Genomic DNA, 19,906 nt, shown 5'->3' on the forward strand with positions numbered 1-19,906 from the left:
CGCACCGTACGTTGCCAGCCGTGCTAATCGGAGGCTGACGATGGCCAATGGTCAAGGCCTGCGACGGAACGCCAGCCAAAGGAGGACGGGAAAACATTTACCTCGAAGGGCGAACGGCGCGGAGATGGAGCTGAAGTGCTGGAGATCGTGCCATCGCAGGATAAAATAAAGAAAAAATGTGCATATATATAAAGTAAAATGAAAAAAATGAAATTTTTATTTCAGCTGCTCTTTTTCATAAGCGACCTGGATGTCACCAATGATAGCTCAATTGAAGTGGCTTCCCACGTTGCAAAAATGGTCATTATCGCTTACGGATCACGCAGAGGTCTGTGGAGGCCTTCATCCAGCAGTGGATTGACGACAGCGTGAACAAAGACAATGACAAAGATCCCCCGTATAGCCTCAATAGGCTGTAGGGGCAAGTGCTATTAGCGAGTAGCACCTATGAAGGCCGGTACGACACACGAGGTGGGTGGGTGGACAACACCACGGCCGGCCGCCTTTGTCTCCCCAAGTGGTGATGTTTACACATCACACGAGGTACTAATAACAGGCTGAGTCGACCTAGGGGAGGCCCATGACCGGTTCAGACAATCGTCACTGGTGTTGGCCTTGAGAGGGAATCGCAGCGCAGCTGACCGCTACGCTCGACACGCGCGCCCACAACAGTTCCATTGACATGTTTGTCACATATATATATTTTTTTAAATGTCAATAACATCTCAGTCCATAAGCCTATAGAGCCTTCTGAACCAAATCTATCTGCCAGCAGAGAGATTGTTTAAACAGCAGCAGCAGCAACAGCAGCAACAGCAACAACAACAACAGCAGCAACAGCAGCAGCAGCAACAGCAGCAACCTCCTTCCGCTTCCACACCACCGAGACTCATCGGCAGGGCAGGGCCGAGTCGAACGAACGCCCCCTGCCCTCGTCCTATTCCCACCACCACCACCACCTCTGTAAGCAGCTAATTCAGTCACCCACAGCGACTAGAGGTGGTCTCCCGGTGCAGCGCAGGGAGACATCTGCCGAGTTGCGTGGACTCCCGGGGGATGATGGTGATGTTGGTGATGATCTGCGCTTGGTTCAAATGTACCCAACCACGTTTGACCCCTGTCACCGATGACCCCTCCCCACCCCCCCTCCCCTCGTCCCCCCCCCCGTCCGCCCCACCAGACCGGCTTGACTAGGGGCGGCTTGCTGCCAAGGTCGAGTTGGTATGGCCCGTGGCCTTATATAGAAGGGGGGAGCCGGTGGCTCTGCCATTGAGCATTCACAGAAGAGAGACACCGGTGCAGACAGAGACACGCAGGACGACAGAGGCTTGTCCTGTGGGTTTATATATCAGACGCATTATATAGACTCACGCATAGACTCATACGTAGACTCACATATATAGACTCACACATAGACTCACACGTAGACTCACACATAGATAGACTCACACTTAGACACACACTTAGACTCACACATAGACTCACACAAAGACACACATATATAGACTCACACATAGACACTCAGATATATAGACTCACACGTAGACTCACACATCGACTCACACATAGACTCACACAAAGACACACATATATAGACTCACACACAGACACACAGATATAGACTCACCAGATATACGGTATCGAGACTTACCCATATACAGATGTGTACATACATACCGACACTCACGCACAGGTACGCCTACGCCGTGTACACAGACTCACACGTAGACAAAACACGGGTATGTACACGTGACATCTTAGACACAAAGACACACACGTAGACATCAAGGCACGCACCCAAAACGCATAGGTACACCTCTACAAAGGCTATACTCATAGCCCCCCATAGACACACACACACACGCATAGGTGCGTACATACGCACATGTAAACACTCTCTCGCAGTGTATAAAGGACACCCACAGCTCACCTGTTGACACGACATCATGGAGGCAGTTTGCAGTGACAGGTAAGCGACGGGTTTTGTTTTTGGTGTCTTTCCTTCTTTGAACGCTCTCACGCACCCTCCACTGGCATCCGCGTCACGTAGATCGCGTGGCAACCACGCTCGTTTGTTCTATCCACTGGTGGATGAGGGCCTACCCACGCGGTTGGTTCGTGTGCCGGCTTTCATCGTTGCTGCTACTCGCAGATAGCACTTGCCCCCAACAGCCTGTTAAGGCTATACGGGGGAGCTTTGTTTTGTTGTTGTGGTGTTGGTGGTGGTGGTTATTTGACGGAACGAACAACCGGCACGCCGGGGTTAAGAACCGGCTCTGGATCTCAGTCGCCACTGACGTTCGCCGTGTCCCGGACTCAACCGGTATGCGAATCCGTGGTATTTAAACGGTGGAGATTAAATGCGGCCCATGACCAACAGCACACCATGTCAACCCACGCGGCTTAGCCCCTTATTCTTGTACAGGGGAATTGAGTTTTCAGGTCCAACGCGGGCAAAAAAAATACTTGTGTCAATTTGTCTGTGTTTCTGCCTTTTGATGGAACTTTGTAGGATGAACTCTGAGACTTAAAAAGGGCACGAGGTCTGAATTGGTCTGTAATAAGATCGGCAGCACTGCTAAGGGGTTGACAGGTATAGCAACGTGTCATCAGTCACACACTCTCACACTCTCTCACTCTCACACACTCTCTCACTCTCACACTCTCACGCACTCTCACACACACACTCTCACTCTCTCACACACATACTCTCACACTCACTCACACACTCACACGCTCACACACTCACACTCTCACACACTCTCACACACTCACACACTCTCTCACTCTCTCACTCACACTCTCACACACACACTCTCACACTCACTCACACACACACTCACACTCTCTCACTCTCACACACTCTCACACACTCACACACTCTCTCACTCACACACTCACACTCTCACACACTCACACTCTCTCACTCTCACACTCTCACACTCTCACACACACTCAGACACACTCACACTCTCACACTCTTTCACTCACTCTCTCACACACTTTCACTCTCACACTCTCACATACTCACACTCACACACTCACACTCTCTCACACTCCCTCACACTCACACTCTCTCACACTCTCACACACTCACACTCTCACACTGCTCCGGAGAATTGGACATTCGACAGTGGCCAGAGTTGAACTCAGCCCGTGGCCGCTACGGCTGTGAGCTCACAGGTGCAGACATCCAGACAACACGTGGGCAGCTACAGGGGTCGGCATCCTGCGGATCGGGAGCCGCGTGTTGAGGCTCTTTGGCTGCCCCCACGTGACTCTTTGGCTGCCCCCACGTGACTCTTTGGCTGCCCCCACGTGACTCTTTGGCTGCCCCCTTGAGGCTCTTTGGCTGCCCCCACGTGACTCTTTGGCTGCCCCCACGTGACTCTTTGGCTGCACCCTTGAGGCTCTTTGGCTGCCCCCACGTGACTCTTTGGCTGCCCCCACGTGACTATTTGGCTGCCCCCACGTGACTCTTTGGCTGCCCCCACGTGACTCTTTGGCTGCCCCCACGTTACTCTTTGGCTGCCCCCTTGAGGCTCTTTGGCTGCCCCCACGTGACTCTTTGGCTGCCCCCACGTGACTCTTTGGCTGCCCCCTTGTGACTCTTTGGCTGCCCCCACGTGACTCTTTGGCTGCCCCCTTGAGGCTCTTTGGCTGCCCTCTCTGCGGAGCAGCTATTTTTTTGTTTGAAAACCAATTTTTGTTTCAATCTTAAACGTAATTTAACGCAAAGATAATATGCAATTGATAAAATATGACATGGAACGGGGTTCACCATGGAATGCCTTGATTACAACAAAATGTACAACAGTCGAACTTAAATTTAGATTTAAAGCTTTCGTGACTGCAGGGATTCATCTTCTTGGTTCTTTCGGTAAAGTCACGTAGAAGGAAGATAATAAAATAATAAAAATAAAACATAATAAAATATTACAATTCTCACGACGTTTCGGCCACAACGCAAGCAGCCGTCCTTGCGTTGTGGCCGAAACGTCGTGAGAATTGTAATATTTTATTATGTTTTATTTTTATTATTTTATTATCTCCCTTCTACGTGACTTTACCGAAAGAACCAAGAAGAACAGTCAAACTGTCTTGTTAAATAATTACTAAAGGGGGGGGGGGGACTAAATGATCTCATAATCAAGGTTTTTGGGGTTAGATTGCGTAATCATAAATGTGTCGTAACCCTCCACCACCCGACACAGCCAATTAGCAAGGGATTCGTCACGTGACCAACGCGCCAGTTAGTTGACTACTTCAGCCCCACCGGTGTGTTGGAGGGTAAATCCACAACATTTACTATTTGATTTACTCTGTGATTTACTTTTCGATTTAAAGCTTTCGTGACTGCAGGGATTCATCTTCTTGGTTCTTTCTTCTACGTGACTTTACCGAAAGAACCAAGAAGATCTGTGATGTACTCTCCCACACAGCGGTGGCGCTGAAGTAGTCGCTGATTGGCGCGTTGTTTACGTGACGAAGCTCATTGGCTGCGTCGGGTGGTGGAGGTTCACGACACATTCATAGTTACGCGATCTAACCCAAAAAAAACTTTATTATGAATAATATTGGTCGCGAAAGCCTACTACGTGTTAAACGAAAGAGAGGGAGTTTATTCCATCACGTGTGTTTGTATAAGGGGCCGATCATAAATGACGTCACGCGATATTGTATGATTTTTGACCCCCCCCCCCACTCGACACACGGCGTCACAAAAAGTCAGACCCCCCTCAAATATGACGTCACAAAGCTCTGCCCCCCCCACCCCCCCCCCCAAAATATATAAAACATGCTTCAAATCGCTTTAAACTATTGTCAATGTAGTGCGTATTTAATGTGGCGCTGCACTCTGATGTTGTAGGAGAAAACATTTATTAAAACATTTAATTAAGTAGAACGTGTTGTCTCTATTTATTTAAAGTTGCGCATTCCGATGTGACGTCACATTTCTAAACTGCCCCCCCCCCCTCGTCACACATCGTCACAAATGTCTGACCCCCACCCCCCCCCCCCTAGGTGCGTGACGTCATTTATGGACGGCCGCTAAGTCAGAATGTTTGTCGTTGTCACCCTGCTGTTGACCCGCCGTGCCTGTGTTTGTGTGTACAGGTAGCAGCTGTGTGTGTGTGTGATGCAGTTATCGCAACTATTTTGGTCACAGACAAAACAAACTCAACTAAAATGTTTTCTTCTTCAATTTGAAAGGTTACCGACCCCCCGGTATACAGAACTTTAAAGTGAATGCGTGACACAGACACGCAGTGTGTGTCAGCGGGTACCGGTGAAGTGTGTCCGTGCCCATCACTCTTGTCTCGTCGGTAATATTCCACACCGCCAGCGTTAGGGGCCGTCCATAAATGACGTCACGCGATTATGGACGATTTTTGACCCCCCCCCTCAAATATGACGTCACAAAGCTCTGCCCCCACCCCCCCAAAAAAAACATTTCCATTTTGAAAATAAAACATGCTTCAATTCGCTTTAAACTATTGTCATTGTAGTGCGTATTTAATGTGGCGCTGCACTCTGATGTTGCAGGAGTGTTGTTATAACAAGTAGTGTTGTTATAACAATTCTATATCTATTTAAAGTTGCGCATTTTGATGTGACGTCACATTTCTCAAACCGCCCCACCCCCCTCGGCACACATCGTCACAAATGTCTGACACCCCCCCCCCCCCCCCAGGTGCGTTACGTCACTTATGGACGGCCCCTTAGTCGGCTACGTACGGTGCGAAAGAAGTTCAACGTAACGCGTTCCATGAAATGTGGGTGAGGGGGGGGGGCGCAGAGCGGTGGCGCAATTGTCATCGCGTTTCACCGCCATGGAACTCGCTAAACCAGAGCCCCCTCTTCATTAACCCCCATTGACCGGCGTGGTGAAATATGGTCAAACGACCCCACGTGACCGGCACGGCGAAGGGAGGCCCTGACCCAGAATCGTAAAAATCCGATGAGCTACAAAGCGCTTTGTCACAGATGTCCCAGCGGTGCACAGCTGCCCGGCAGAGTCAAGTGACGCATGACTGTTAGACACGTGTCGTTAGTTTGTGTTGTTCAACAAACGTTGTCTTGTTCGCTGTGTCTCTCCTCCCATCTCTCCCTTCGTATCTCTCACTCTCTCTATCCCCCCCCTCCCCCGCCTCTTTCTCTTTCATTTCTTCTCTCCATTCACCTCGCTATCTCTCTCTCTCTCTCTTCATCTCCCTCCATCTCCCTCTCTCTGGCTCATCTTGTCTCTGTCACGGATCCTTTTCTCATCTCTTTCCTCTCCCTCCCCTATGAATCTCTCCCTCCATCGCACCCCCCTACCTCTCTTCCCGTCGCTCAACCCGCGTCTCTACCTCTCATTGCTTCCTCCTTCACCTCCCCTCCATCTCTCTCTCTCTCCCTGCTTATTCCATATCTCTCCATCTCCACGCTCCTCCTCATCCCTCTCTGCCCACCTCCCCACTCCTCACCACGCCAATCCCTCTCCACCATCCCCCCTGTTTATCACTACACCTCCCTGCAACCCCCAACCCCCCCAATAAAAAAACAGCTTCCGACCACAGCAACCGCGACATTGCGGCGCTGCAGCTGCTGCTGCTGCTGATGCCCTCCAATCGCCAGCAGCAGCACCAGCAACAGCACCAGCAGCAGCAGCAGCACCGCAGCAATCCGGCAATGCGGATCTCAACCCGGCGCACGCCGAGGACGCGTACCACCGCTCGCTGTCGCAGCAGCGGCCGCCGCTGGCTCCGCACGTGCTCGCCTACGCGCTCAAGTGCGCTCGCCTTTGCCGGCCCGAGGCGGTGCGCGTGTGTCAGGGAGGCGCCGCGGAGCAGAGGCGCATTCTCGAGGCCATGGCGAGCGCCGGGGTCGTGACCCGCCTGGGCAAATACGACAACTGGTATGAAGGGCGCGCGCGTTCGCGATGGGCCTCTCGTCGTCGTTGTGATCGTCACCGTCGTCGTCGTCATCGTCATCATCGTCGTCGTCATCATCATCGCCATCATCGTCGTCATCATCATCGCCATCATCGTCATCATCGTTGTCGTCGTCGTCATCATCGTCGTCGTCATCATCATCGTCATCATCGTCTTAATCATCATCATCGTCATCATCGTCATCATCATCATCATCGTCATCATCATCGTCGTCGTCGTCGTCATCGTCGTCATCATCATTATCGTCGTCGTCATCATCATCATCGTCATCATCGTCGTCATCATCATCATCATCATCATCGTCATCATCATCGTCGTCGTCGTCGTTATCATCGTCGTCGTCGTCGTTATCATCATCGTCGTCGTCGTTATCATCATCGTCGTTGCGTGAATCCAGTTGCGTGACTCGCTCGCGTTTGGTGGTGAGTGGAGGGGGGCGAGCAGGAGGGTGACACCGCTGTTAACTCCTCAATGTCCCTGTACAAGAATACGGGGTAAGCCGTATGGGTGGACAGGTACGCGTTCCCGACAGGTACATACGTATGCTGAACTTGATGTCACACCGTAAGTAGCCAACCGTGCTAATGGGAGGTGCTACTACTGAATCCCCCCACCTCACCCATTGTCCACTCCGTCCACTTACCCAGCTGCTGCTGCGGCTGTTGTTGTTGTTGTTGATCAATGCGGGTTGTGTGAGATGTCACACGCGCACAGAAACTTAAAAAAAAAAATTACCAGGTAAGGCTATGAAGCCCTTTATCAGAAGCGATCTGGCCACTAATGACAGCTCAACAAAGTGGCCTCATCGTCACTTTGAGAACGAACGGCAGCAGAATACTCTGAAGGCGTGATGTTGATTCGAAATGTCTCGGGAAAAACCGACGGGCCTGGAGAAGAATCCACATCATCAGAGAGAGAGGCACACACACTCCAAATATACAGCAGCAGGCGTCAGGGTCGGGAGTGAACTGACGACCTCCTGTATACCAGGCGAGGTAGTCAACATCTCCTAGCCACCGTGATGATGATGAAAGATAGAGACACGCACACTCCAAATATGCAGCAGGCGTCAGGGTCGGGAGTGAACTGACGACCTCCTGTATACCAGGCGAGGTAGTCAACATCTCATAGCCCCCGTGATGATGATGAGAGATAGAGAGAGAGACGCACACTCCAAATAAACAGCAGGCATCGTCAGAGGTCGGGATCGAACCCACGACCTCCTGTATGTCAGGCGAGCTAGTCAACATCTCCTAGCCACCGTGATGATGATGATGATGAGAGAGAGAGAGACACGCACACTCCAAATATACAGCAGGCATCGTCAAAGGTCAGGATCTAACTCACGACCTCCTGTATACCAGGCGAGGTAGTCAACATCTCCTAGCCACCGTGATGATGATGATGATGAGAGAGAGAGAGAGAGACGCACACTCCAAATATACAGCAGGCATCGTCAGAGGTCGGGATCGAACCCACGAACTCCTGTACACCAGGCGAGGTAGTCAACATCTCCTAGCCACCGTGGCGTGGTGCTGGCCACCCACCTCCTCGCGTTGCCATTGCCAGCCATTCATCGGTGCTCCTCTCTAACATCAACTTAGGCTAAGCGCTAAGGGGCGGGGTGGTGGGGGAATATCTTTGTTCTAGATTTGAAGCTTTCGTGACTGCAAGGATTCATACGCTTAGTTATTTCGGTAAAGTCACGTAGGTAAAAAATGAACTTTAAATTAATAAAAAAATTATAAAAATTTTTTTTCATTATTTCTTTTTTATTAATTTTAATTTAATTTTTTACCTACGTGACTTTACCGAAAGAACTAAGAGTATGAATCCTTGCAGTCACGAAAGCTTCAAATCTAGAATCTTAACACCTGTTTTGTTGGCAGAAAAAAAGTAGAAAAACCTATTATGATATTTTGGTACTGGAAAAGGAGATCCCACGATGAATTGTGTCTCTCTCTCTCTCCCTCCGTGCTCTCTCCGCAGCTGGCTGGCTCGCACGGACCCGCGCGACGTGGCGCGCGTAGAGAGCCGCACGGTGCTCGTGACGGCAAACCAGCGCGACGCCGTGCCCCTGCCGCGTCACGGCCGCCCGTCCCAGCTGGGCCGCTGGATGTCCGAGGCGGACTTCGAGAGGGCCCAGCGCGAACGCTTCCCCGGCTGCATGAGAGGTGAGAAGATGCCCGCCGGGGCGCTGTGCCACAGTGGCTAGGAGATTTTTCGATGTAAAGCTTTCGTGACTGCAGGGATTCATGTTCTCGGTTCTTTCGGTAAAGTCACGTAGAAGGGAAATAATAAAATAAAATAAATTAAACATAATAAAATAATTCAATTTCGATTTAAAGCTTTCGTGACTGCAGGGATTCATCTTCTTGGTTCTTTCGGTAAAGTCACGTAGAAGGGAAATAATAAAATAATACAAATAAATCATAATAAAATCATTCAAATTCGATTCAAAGCTTTCGTGACTGCAGGGATTCATCTTCTTGGTTCTTTCGGTAAAGTCACGTAGAAGGGAAATTATAAAATAATAAAATAAAACATAATCAAATAATTCAATTTCGATTCAAAGCTTTCGTGACTGCAGGGATTCATCTTCTTGGTTCTTTCGGTAAAGTCACGTAGAATGGAAATAATAAAATAATACAAATAAAACATAATAAAATAATTCAATTTCGATTTAAAGCTTTCATGTCTGCAGGGATTCATCCTCTTGGTTCTTTCGGTAAAGTCACGTAGAAGGGAAATAATAAAATAATAAAAATAAAACATAATAAAATAATTCTCACGACGTTTCGGCCACAACGCAAGCAGCCGTCCTCAGGTGTCGTGAGAACCCACGACATCCTGTATACGAAGCGAGGTAGTTTACATCTCCTGGCCACCGTGGCACAGTGAGACAGGGACGGACAGAGAGACCCACAGACGAGCGGAATGCTACGACTGTAACAATGGAGAATGTGGACGACAAGGCACGCTGTTTGGTGTCACGCGCGGTGACCTCGGATGTGGCAGAGGAGAAGAGGTCAAGTTGGGTTGGGTGACTCTCAGGGGCTCAGAGAACCGGGTGAGCTCCCAGTGAGGGGAGTCTATGGTGTCAGCCTGGTCACTGTCGACTCGCGGAGAGAACCAATCACTTACACAGGAGAGCGGATGAGTGGGTGAGTGAGCGGGTAGATAGATGAGTGAGTTGCGTGGGTGAGTGGGTGGGTGGTTGAGTGAGTGGGTGGATGAGTGAGTGAATACGTGGGTGAGTTAGTGGGTCGGTGAGTGGGTGGGTGGGTGAGCAGGTGGGTGACTGAGTCTGTGAGTGAATGGGTGGGTGAGTTACTGATTGGGTGCGTGAGTGGGTGACTGGATGACTGAGTTTGTGAGTGAGTGAGCGAGCGAGTGGGTGAGCGAGTGAGTGCGTGGGCGTGAGTGCGTGGGCGTGAGTGCTTGAGTGAGCACGCGTGTTGGTGGAATGCCACCAACTCTCGCAGCAAAGCAAATTGAATGGCTGCACCACTTGCAATCATCGTCTCGACTGGCCGTACAAAAAAACCCATCGCCGCGGACGGTTCGTGACACCGTCCGGCAACTTTGAACCCTCCCTCCGTCTCTCCCCCCCTCCCACAACGGCCAGGCCGCACCATGTACGTGATGGCGTTCAGCATGGGCCCGCCGGAGTCGCCGCTGGCACGGCTGGGCGTGCAGGTGACCGACTCGCCCTACGTGGTGGCCAGCATGAGCATCATGACGCGCATGGGCGCCGCCGTCACGGAGGCGCTGGGCGACGGCCGCGACTTCGTGCGCTGCCTCCACTCCGTGGGGGTGCCCCTCACCAGCTCCGGTAAGCGGGGCGGGTACACGAGTAAACACTGACACACACGGGTACATGCAGACACACACGGGCACACGAGTACACACTGACACACACGGGTACATGCAGACACACACGGGCACACGAGTACACACTGACACACACGGGCACACGGGTACACACTGACACACACGAGTACACACTGACACACACGGGCACACGAGTACACACTGACACACACGAGTACACACTGACACACACGGGTACATGCAGACACACACGGGCACACGAGTACACACTGACACACACGGGTACATGCAGACACACACGGGCACACGAGTACACACTGACACACACGGGCACATGCAGACACACACGGGCACACGAGTACACACTGACACACACAGGCACACGAGTACACACTGACACACACAGGTACATGAGTACACACTGACACACATGGGCACACGAGTACACACTGACACACACAGGCACACGAGTACACACTGACACACACGGGCACACAGGTACACACTGACACACACGGGTACATGCAGACACACACAGGCACACGAGTACACACTGACACACACGGGCACACGGGTACACATGGGAACGTACGCTACGTACAGTTGTGTCTAAATAACAATGTCTCTAACCAATGTGTATTGCCTCCGATGACGTATGGATCATAGCTGAATACATACAGATGCTCTTATCCAATCTCATCCTCACGTTTCTCTCCCCATGTGTCTCTCCCCATGTGTCTATCCCCATGTGTCTATCCCTATGTGTCTATCTCCACGTCTCGTCCTGTCTATCTCTCTCCACGTGCATCACCCCGTCTGTATCCCATGTTTCCCCAATGTCTTACCCCATCGCTTTCCTCACGTGTCTCTCCCTGTCTCTCCCCATGTTTCTCTCCCCCCGTGTCTCTCCCCCCGTGTCTCCCCACGTGTCTCTCCCCCCATGTCTCCCCCCATGTCTCACCCCCCGTGTCTCTCCCCATGTCTTACCCCGTGTCTCCCACCGTGTCTCTCCCCCCATGTCTCCCCCCATGTCTCCCCCCATGTCTCCCCCCGTGTCTCTCCCCACAATCCCCTCCCCGCCGCGACCCAGCCTCCCCTGGCCCCGCGTGGCCGTGCAACCCAGAGAAGACGCTGATCGCTCACCTCCCGGCGCGCCGGGAGATCATGTCGTTCGGCAGTGGCTACGGAGGCAACTCCCTCCTGGGCAAGAAGTGCTTCGCCCTGCGCATCGCGTCCAGCCTCGCGCGTGACGAGGGCTGGCTGGCCGAGCACATGCTGGTGAGCACCCCACAAGGCGAAGCGCTCCCCCCACCATCCCCCCTCGCCCGCCGTACCGAGCCGGGTCAGGGCCGATGATGGAGATCGGAATGAGAATATTTACCCTGGAGAGGAATCCGATGAGCTGATGAAGCTCTTTTTCACAGATGTCCCAGTTGAACAAATAAAATAAAATAAAGGCGACGACCACGGCCGACGTTCGCCACTAAGTGGCGGTGGCATCGCCACGTGCGCCTGTGCCAGGCTGGGTGCACTTTGAAACCACGTGTAGTGTCGGAGGATCGCTGCTGGCAGGAGGTCACGGGGCAGACCCAGATGCTCGTGGGTGGACTGACTGAGACGACTACCGGCATATGCAGCACCTGTGCTCCCCACTGTGCCAACTCGCCGCGTTTAATCCGCCCCGGCGCTCCGCTCGTTGATGCGAGCGTCGCTCCTCCGCCATTGTTGGAGGGCGACTGCCTCCAACTGCCCAGTGGCAGCAGCAGCGTCCTTCACCAGCCTCCACCATAGAGGCCGATCTTGACACCGCTGGCACCGGTCATCGGCAAGTCCACTAAACTCCACATCCTCCCGTACCGCATCAGTTCCATCTCTTCTCCGTGCCGTGCCCGTTTAGCCCCCCTCTATGCGGCCAAACAGAAGCTGCTTGGGCATGCGGTGGCTGGGCATGTGGGCTACATGACCCAGCCTCGCCTGCCGGAGAAGCTCACCGATGGGACTGTGTCTAGATCTCTCAAGGATCTGTGAGCTCCCTCGCAACAATCCAGCCTGGCTACATATACCCAATAACTGATCGTCGGCGTGAACCTTTCAAACTGGTGCAGACGTTCCATCGGCAAGTCAACTCACGGGAGCACAGCGCGCGCGGTCGCTATGAACGCGCGTTGTGTCTGGGGGACGGCCCAGCGTGGGTTGGAACACGTTGGCGGCAAGCGACGGATGAATTTGGCACGCACGCGCACACGCCCACACGCCCTCGTCTTCCCCGTCAGATCCTGGGCCTCACGAGCCCCGAGGGGCGCAAGAAGTACATCGCGGCGGCCTTCCCCAGCGCGTGCGGCAAGACCAACCTGGCCATGATGACGCCGTCGCTGCCCGGCTGGAAGGTGGAGTGCGTGGGGGACGACATCGCCTGGATGAAGTTCGACAGCGAAGGTGGGGGAGGGGGTGGTGGGTGGGGGGAGGGGGTGGTGGGTGGGGGTAGGGAGGGGTCAGAGGGAAGGAGAGGGGGAGAGAGGGGGTGGTGGGTGGGGGGAGGGAGGGGTCAGAGGGAAGGAGAGGGGGAGGGAGGGGGTGGGGGAGGGAGGGAGGGAGGGAGAGGGGGAGGGAGGGAGGGAGGGAGGGAGGGAGGGAGGGAGGGAGGGAGGGAGGGAGGGAGGGAGGGAGGGAGGGAGGGAGGGAGGGAGGGAGGGAGGAGAGGGAAAAATAGAATTCCAGAAAAGATCAATACGGGACTGATTCAGCCGAGGCCGTAGATACTAAACTACTTTTTATTTGACCAGGTGAGGCCCCACTGAGCTACGTAGCTCTTTTTCAGAAGCGACCTGGCCACAAATGATGGCTCAACGAAGTGGCTTACCATCATCATGTGGAAGTGTATAGCAGCCAAATACTCTAAAGGCACGATGTTGATTCTAAATGTGGAGGGAAAAACCGGAGGACCCACAACCTCCTGCATACCAGGCGAGGTAGTTAACATCTCCTAGCCACCATGATGATGATGATGAGAGAGACACCACAAACTCCAAATATACAGCAGGCATCAGGGTCGGGATCGATCCCACGACCTCCTGCGTACCAGGCGAGGTAGTTAACATCTCCGCGCGTGAACGTGCCGTCTACCCCGTTTAGTGGGGGGCGGGGGGGGGGGGTTGCGTAATCGCACAACGTCACCGGCGGTAACCCCCCCCCCCCCCCCCCGTTGCCTCCTCCCCGCAGGCCGCCTGCGCGCCATCAACCCCGAGAACGGCTTCTTCGGGGTGGCGCCCGGCACGTCGGTTCGCACCAACCCCATCGCCATGCGCACCATCCACTCGAACACGGTGTTCACCAACGTGGGCGAGACGCAGGAGGGCGGCGTCTACTGGGAGGGCATCGACGAGCAGCTGCCGCCCGGCGCCAAACTCACCTCCTGGCGCAACCAGACGTGGCAGCCTGGTGAGGAGGGCGGGGGGGGGTGAGGGCAGAGAGGGGGTGGTGAGGGCAGAGGGGGGGGGGGTGAGGGCAGAGAGAGGGTGGTGAGGGCAGAGAGAGGGTGGTGAGGGCAGAGAGAGGGTGGTGAGGAGTGGGTGGTGAGGATAGAGGGGGGTGATGGTGAGGACAGAGAGGGGGTGGTGAGGGGGGGGTGGTGAGGGCAGAGGGGGGGGGGCGTGGTGAGGGCAGAGGGGGGGTGGTGAGCACGGAGGGGGGGGAAGAGGGGGGGGCATGTGGGAGAGTGGGACACGTGGGGGAGAGAGGGAACTCAAGGGGAGGCAGGGGGTGCATGCACGGGAGGGAGAGGGGGGACACAAGGGGGAACACAAGGGGGTAAAGGGGGGGGGCATGCATGGGAAGGAGAGAGGGGGCACGCAGGGGTGTGGGGGAGATGGGGGGACACACTGGGGACGGGGGGGGAGAGAGGGGGCACGGGGGATGGGTGGGTGGGGATGTGCAGGGCGGAATGGAGACGCTCGGAATGACGAGGCAGAAGGCCGGGGTGGCGGTACACGGTGGGGGGGGGGGGGGTCTCGTAGTAACGAGTTGGGGGGCCGCAAAGGGACTCGAGAAGGAGAAGGGGGGACTCACGGCGTCAATGTGGGACCCCCCACTTCTTACCCACTACCCCAACCACCCCACAGGTGACAAGGAGCCGTGCGCGCACCCCAACTCGCGTTTCTGCACGCCGGCCTGCCAGTGCCCCACTCAGGACCCCGCCTGGGAGGCCCCCGAGGGCGTCCCCATCGACGCCATCATCTTTGGCGGGCGCAGGCCAGCCGGTAGGAGCGTGCGCCGGGTGAGGGGTGTCGATACGGGGTGCGTCGCGAGCGTTCGCAGCGAACCTCACGATTCGTTGATTTGTGAGAAAAAAAATGGCGGACAGATTGTGTAAATGAAATGTGTGATTTCTGACTTCCTGAATTGTTATTGTGGCTTCCTGGATCAGAAGTATAACTTCCTAAATTGTTATTATGGGTTCCTGGATCATAATGCTAGCTTCCTGGATCAGAATTCTGAATTCCTGGATTCTTTCTCTGAGTTCCGGGATCAGAAGTATAACTTCCTGGATTGTTATTGTGGGTTCCTGGATCAGAATTATGACTTCCTGGATTGTTATTCTGGCATCCTGGATCTTGTTCTTGATGCAGTTACAAGCGAAACGCCGCGTCTCTAATCGCCACCAAATTTGGCAATGAGAATTGTCCCCTAACTGTACTGGGTGAGTGAGCTGAAACAACAACAGCAATAATACCGTAGCAGCAATAATAATAACCACATTGTACACGCCACAATACCTTTGATTGGCTGCGATGGGTGATGGGGATGGTTCTGAATGTCACCAACTTTGGATCGATCGTTAACGTACCGGCCGCATCAGAAAATTGACGATGATCTGCGGGCAAGATTACAGATGGAGTGCGCACATTCTGGGATTAAACCGCACTGCCGAGTGCAGAGAATTGCCGGCCTTCGTAAGTGCTACTCGCTAACAGCACTTGCCCCAACAGTCTGTCAAGGCGAAACGGGGGATCGTTGTCTTTGTATTTGTGTACCTGTGTGCAATGAACCCGGCGGCCCAAGTTCGATTCCCGCTCACGGCCAACACCGGTGACGATTATCTGAACCGGTCCTGGGCCTCCCCTAGGTCGAGTCAGCCTCAAATGAGTACCTCGTGTGCAGCGTGTAAACATCGCCATCGGGGAGACAAAGGAGGCCGGGCGTGGTGCTGGCAACCCGCCCGCTCGTGTTTCCCGGCGCCGGCCTTCACAGGTGCTGCTCGCTCACAGCACTTGCCCCAACAAACTCTGTCTTCGTGTTGTCCCTGGGGGCGTGCTTGTGACAGGCGTGCCGCTGGTTTTCGAGGCGTTCAGCTGGCAGCACGGAGTGTTCGTCGGCGCCGCCATGAGGTCGGAAGCCACGGCGGCCGCAGAGTACAAAGGTACGGGTTCAATTCTGGGTAGTGGCCGGAACGTCGGCGAGCCACTACCATAGCGTGGCAACGTTCGTCCTAGCGGCGCACGGGAGCACGGTCGGGATGAATTTGAGGAATAAAAAAAAAAACATCACCACCGCCGCCACCGCCGCCAGCAGCATCAAAAGGAATACGATGCGACTCTCAATTCGAAGTAGTTCAACAGCGGCCTTAAATTTTAACAGGTCATGGGATTGCTGGGGGTTAGTTAATTGCATGAGCGGTTATGTCACCGTTGTTTAGGCAGAACTGCTTTTTTGTGTTTAGCTTGTTGTTCTTCCCCGATGAGCACGGCTGGCTACGTACGGTGCAAAAGAAGTTCACCATACATCGCTAGATCAGCCACGGTCGATCCACTGTTCAAGGAATGCTTCCAAACAGCGATCGCCGCCACCACCGCAGTTTCTCGCGATTCTGCGACGTTAACGACCCACAATCGTGGACAGTCCTCTAAACCCGCACTGTGCCCTCCCCCCACTACCAACCCCCCACTGCGTACTACCCTCTGCTGCCCTCCGCTATCTTCCGCTACCCCCTACACTACCCTCCCCCCCTCCCCCGTACCACCCACCACGACCACCCGCTGACCCCCCCCCGCACCACCCCTCCGCTACCCCCACCCCCCTCCCCCTGCCAGGCAAGGTCATCATGCACGACCCCTTCGCCATGCGCCCGTTCTTCGGCTACAACTTCGGCCACTACCTGGCCCACTGGCTCGGCATGGCCCGGCGCTCCAGCCCGGCGCAACTGCCGCGCATCTACCACGTCAACTGGTTCCGCCGGGGGCCTGCCGGCAACTTCCTGTGGCCGGGCTTCGGCGACAACTGCCGGGTCCTCGAGTGGATCACGCGCCGGCTCGAGGGCCGCGCAGAGGGTCGCCGGACGGCCGTCGGCGTGGTGCCGGCGCCCGGCGAGCTGGACCTGAGCGGCCTGGCCGAGGAGGTGGACGAGGAGGGGCTGTTCTCCGTGCCGCGCGCGTTCTGGGAGGAGGAGGCGGCCGAGATTCGCTCGTACCTGGAGGAGGAGGTCAGTGACGACCTGCCGCGGGAGATCCTCGACGAGATGGCCGCGCTGGAGGAGAGGATCAGGTCCATGTGATGGCGACGACGGCGGCAGCGGCGGCGGTGACGACGGCGGCGGCGATTGGTGGTGGTGATCACGGCGATGTCGGCGATGACGACGGTGGTGGTGATGATGACGGCGGTGGAGGTGGCGGTGGCGACGATGGTGGTGGTGGTGGTGGTGACCATGGCGACGGTGATGATGGAGAAAAAAAAAATATCGCTCGGGGGCGGCGGTGTGGGTGGGTGGGCGCTCAGATTTCTGTAGACGGCGACAAGCGAGCGAGCGAATGAGCGCGACACGATTTGCCAAAATGTATGGCGGGGGGGGGGCGGTGGAAGGGTGGCGGAGGGAACTGAAGTAAAATCCGTTAGGGGAAGGACGGCGCTTAGCGTGGCTCTTAAAGAGATTCGGAAATTCGCATCGTGCCCAGTTCATTCCGAGGTGCCCTGTTCGGGCTCTATGAGACCCGGGCAATTTTGTGGTTGTATCGAGGTTCCCCACGATTACGGTCCAGTTCACGAAGCGCTTTCTTTCTTGGATTTTTTGTGCCGTTCTGTATCGTATGTTCCGTCTCTTGCGTTCCGTCTCTTGTGTACCACAAGAGATGTCACGGTTTACGAATCGCGATTCAATTCACGAATCGATTATCTCGCTGCCTTGTTTTCCCCTGTCAGCGGCAATACGGTGAATCGTCACGATTCAGGGTCCCCATTCGGTTCGAGAACCAATCATATCCTTGGCCTGTTTGCGTGACCCACCTCGAAAGCATAGAGACAACCTTCCTCTGCGTTTAATGTGCACACGTTGCAAATAGCCGATTCCGAACACGCGCGATTAAAGCGCACGTCTTCAGAGCGCGAGCGTTGATTCCAATCAAAGAATCGCGCACATCACGTACACCTAAGCACGAGCTTCAACCTGGGGTTGGACCGCCAACCTGGATTTGATCGTCAGAGTCGCAGCCGCTCCTTGTTGTTTCTCGACGCGTCGCTCCTGCAAAGAGCGCGAACAGGACAGAAATCCGGGGCGGGTCGACGTTCGCCACCTCGACCGCCCGGTGAAATTATCCCAATTGGCAGCTCTGCGCTGGTGGCTCCATTCGATTTCTCGTGGCTCATCTTTCTCTGCGTTTGCCCGTGGAGATGTTTCCGGCAGGCGCGTCACGCACGGTGTCAGCGCAGGGGAAGGGCACGCGCGCACGCGCACACGCACACACGCGCGCATCTCCGGTTTCGGGCACAAAACATTTGTGAGCCGGTTGGGGGGCGGTGGTGGTGGTGGTCACTGGCGTGCCCGCTAAATTGGCTAATTGGAACATCGCTGACGCGCACGGGGTCATCCGAGCGCGCGGCCGTGGAGGCCTGGCTTTAATTTCACGTCCAGTCCTCCTCCCGCAGAGCCCACTTGGGTGACACGGCGATTTGCCTGGGCGGTCCGCGAGCGAGCGAGCGCTACGTGCGCGCGGCGCGTAAACCTCCGCGGGCGCTCTCCGACCGAGAACAACGAAACCTCGCCGACTCTCGCCGCACGGAGAAAAATGTCCCAGATGTTGGCAGGGGCTCGCGTCGGCGTACGCAGATGTGCCCGTAGGCGACCGGCGCTCACGTCAATCCGCTGCTGGATGAGGGACCCCGCCCCCCCCCCACAACGCGTGGCGTGTAAGCGCGGTTGGCATCTGGCCCCGGCACGGGGAATTAAATGGGCCCCAGCCCCCGCCCACCCTCCAGCCCGCAGGCCCACTGTGCAGTTGCACCGCCTGTGCGTGTACGTACGTACGTGCGTTGAACTTCTTTCGCACCGCACGTAGCCAACCGCGCTCATCGGAATGACAACACAAAAAAAGTAGTTCCAAAGAAATGAGTTCTCAATGTGGATGATGATGATGATGATTTCAAAGTGCATAGCTCCCAGTAGCTTCCTAATATCGGGAGGGCGTCCGGAGCGCACGCGGTTGTGCGGGAGCCGTTTGGTCGCAGTTCAAGTCCAAGTGGTTTTGCTGCGCTCTCCCCCGTGCTGCTGTCGACCGCGCAAGCCTTTGGAGCCTGTCCGCTCTGAACAACCTTTTACATGCGTCGTGGGTTAGCTTCTGAGATTTCACGGCGTTGGGGCGCATTTCCCCGCGATGTGGTCATCGGGGCATAAGACGGAAAAAATAACGGGGCGGTTGAGAATTAAGTACGGGAGGTTTTGTTTTTGTTGTTTTGAACCGCTACTTGGGGGAATGGAAGATATTGACGTTCCGGCCTGCTAACCCCCTTCTTCAGGAAACAAGAGGTTTTACGGAGGCTTGAAATAACCTCACGAGGTGGTGTCAGACGGTGGAACTTGCTCGGGTGCAATGCACGTGACAAAAGCGGCATTTGAGAATATTTGTTTCGAATGCATTCCGGGGAATGAAAAAAAGTATTTTTTTTTCATTTGAATAGCGCAGACAACCCCATTCAGATGGTCTTACCGGTTGCTCGATGCGATTGGTCGACCACGACGGGGGGGGGATTGTTGTAACGAATAGGCAGGCGTCTGCTCACACGAAGAAAGCCTTGCGGGCGGGAGCTAAAATACCCTTGCACAGTGAACTCGAATAAGCTCCAGATCACCGTTGTCACGAGAATTAGCGAGA

At 54.8% G+C, this 19,906-nt stretch overlaps 1 protein-coding gene across 1 annotated transcript; it reads left to right on the forward strand.

Annotated features, from left to right (window-relative positions):
• Nucleotides 1-1,255: 1,255 nt before the first annotated feature.
• Nucleotides 1,256-19,862, forward strand: LOC144946656 (phosphoenolpyruvate carboxykinase [GTP], mitochondrial-like). The gene is made up of 10 exons (XM_078875724.1): nt 1,256-1,969; nt 6,551-6,901; nt 8,928-9,112; nt 10,567-10,773; nt 11,863-12,050; nt 13,046-13,208; nt 13,992-14,210; nt 14,891-15,028; nt 16,093-16,188; nt 16,859-19,862. Exons 1-10 carry the CDS (start codon nt 1,947-1,949, stop codon nt 17,317-17,319), a joined length of 2,031 nt encoding a protein of 676 aa, XP_078731850.1. The 5' UTR covers nt 1,256-1,946; the 3' UTR covers nt 17,320-19,862.
• Nucleotides 19,863-19,906: the final 44 nt, after the last annotated feature.

Source organism: Lampetra fluviatilis, chromosome 42 (assembly GCF_964198595.1).
Source record: "Lampetra fluviatilis chromosome 42, kcLamFluv1.1, whole genome shotgun sequence".
In the NCBI taxonomy this organism is placed as follows: domain Eukaryota; kingdom Metazoa; phylum Chordata; class Hyperoartia; order Petromyzontiformes; family Petromyzontidae; genus Lampetra; species Lampetra fluviatilis.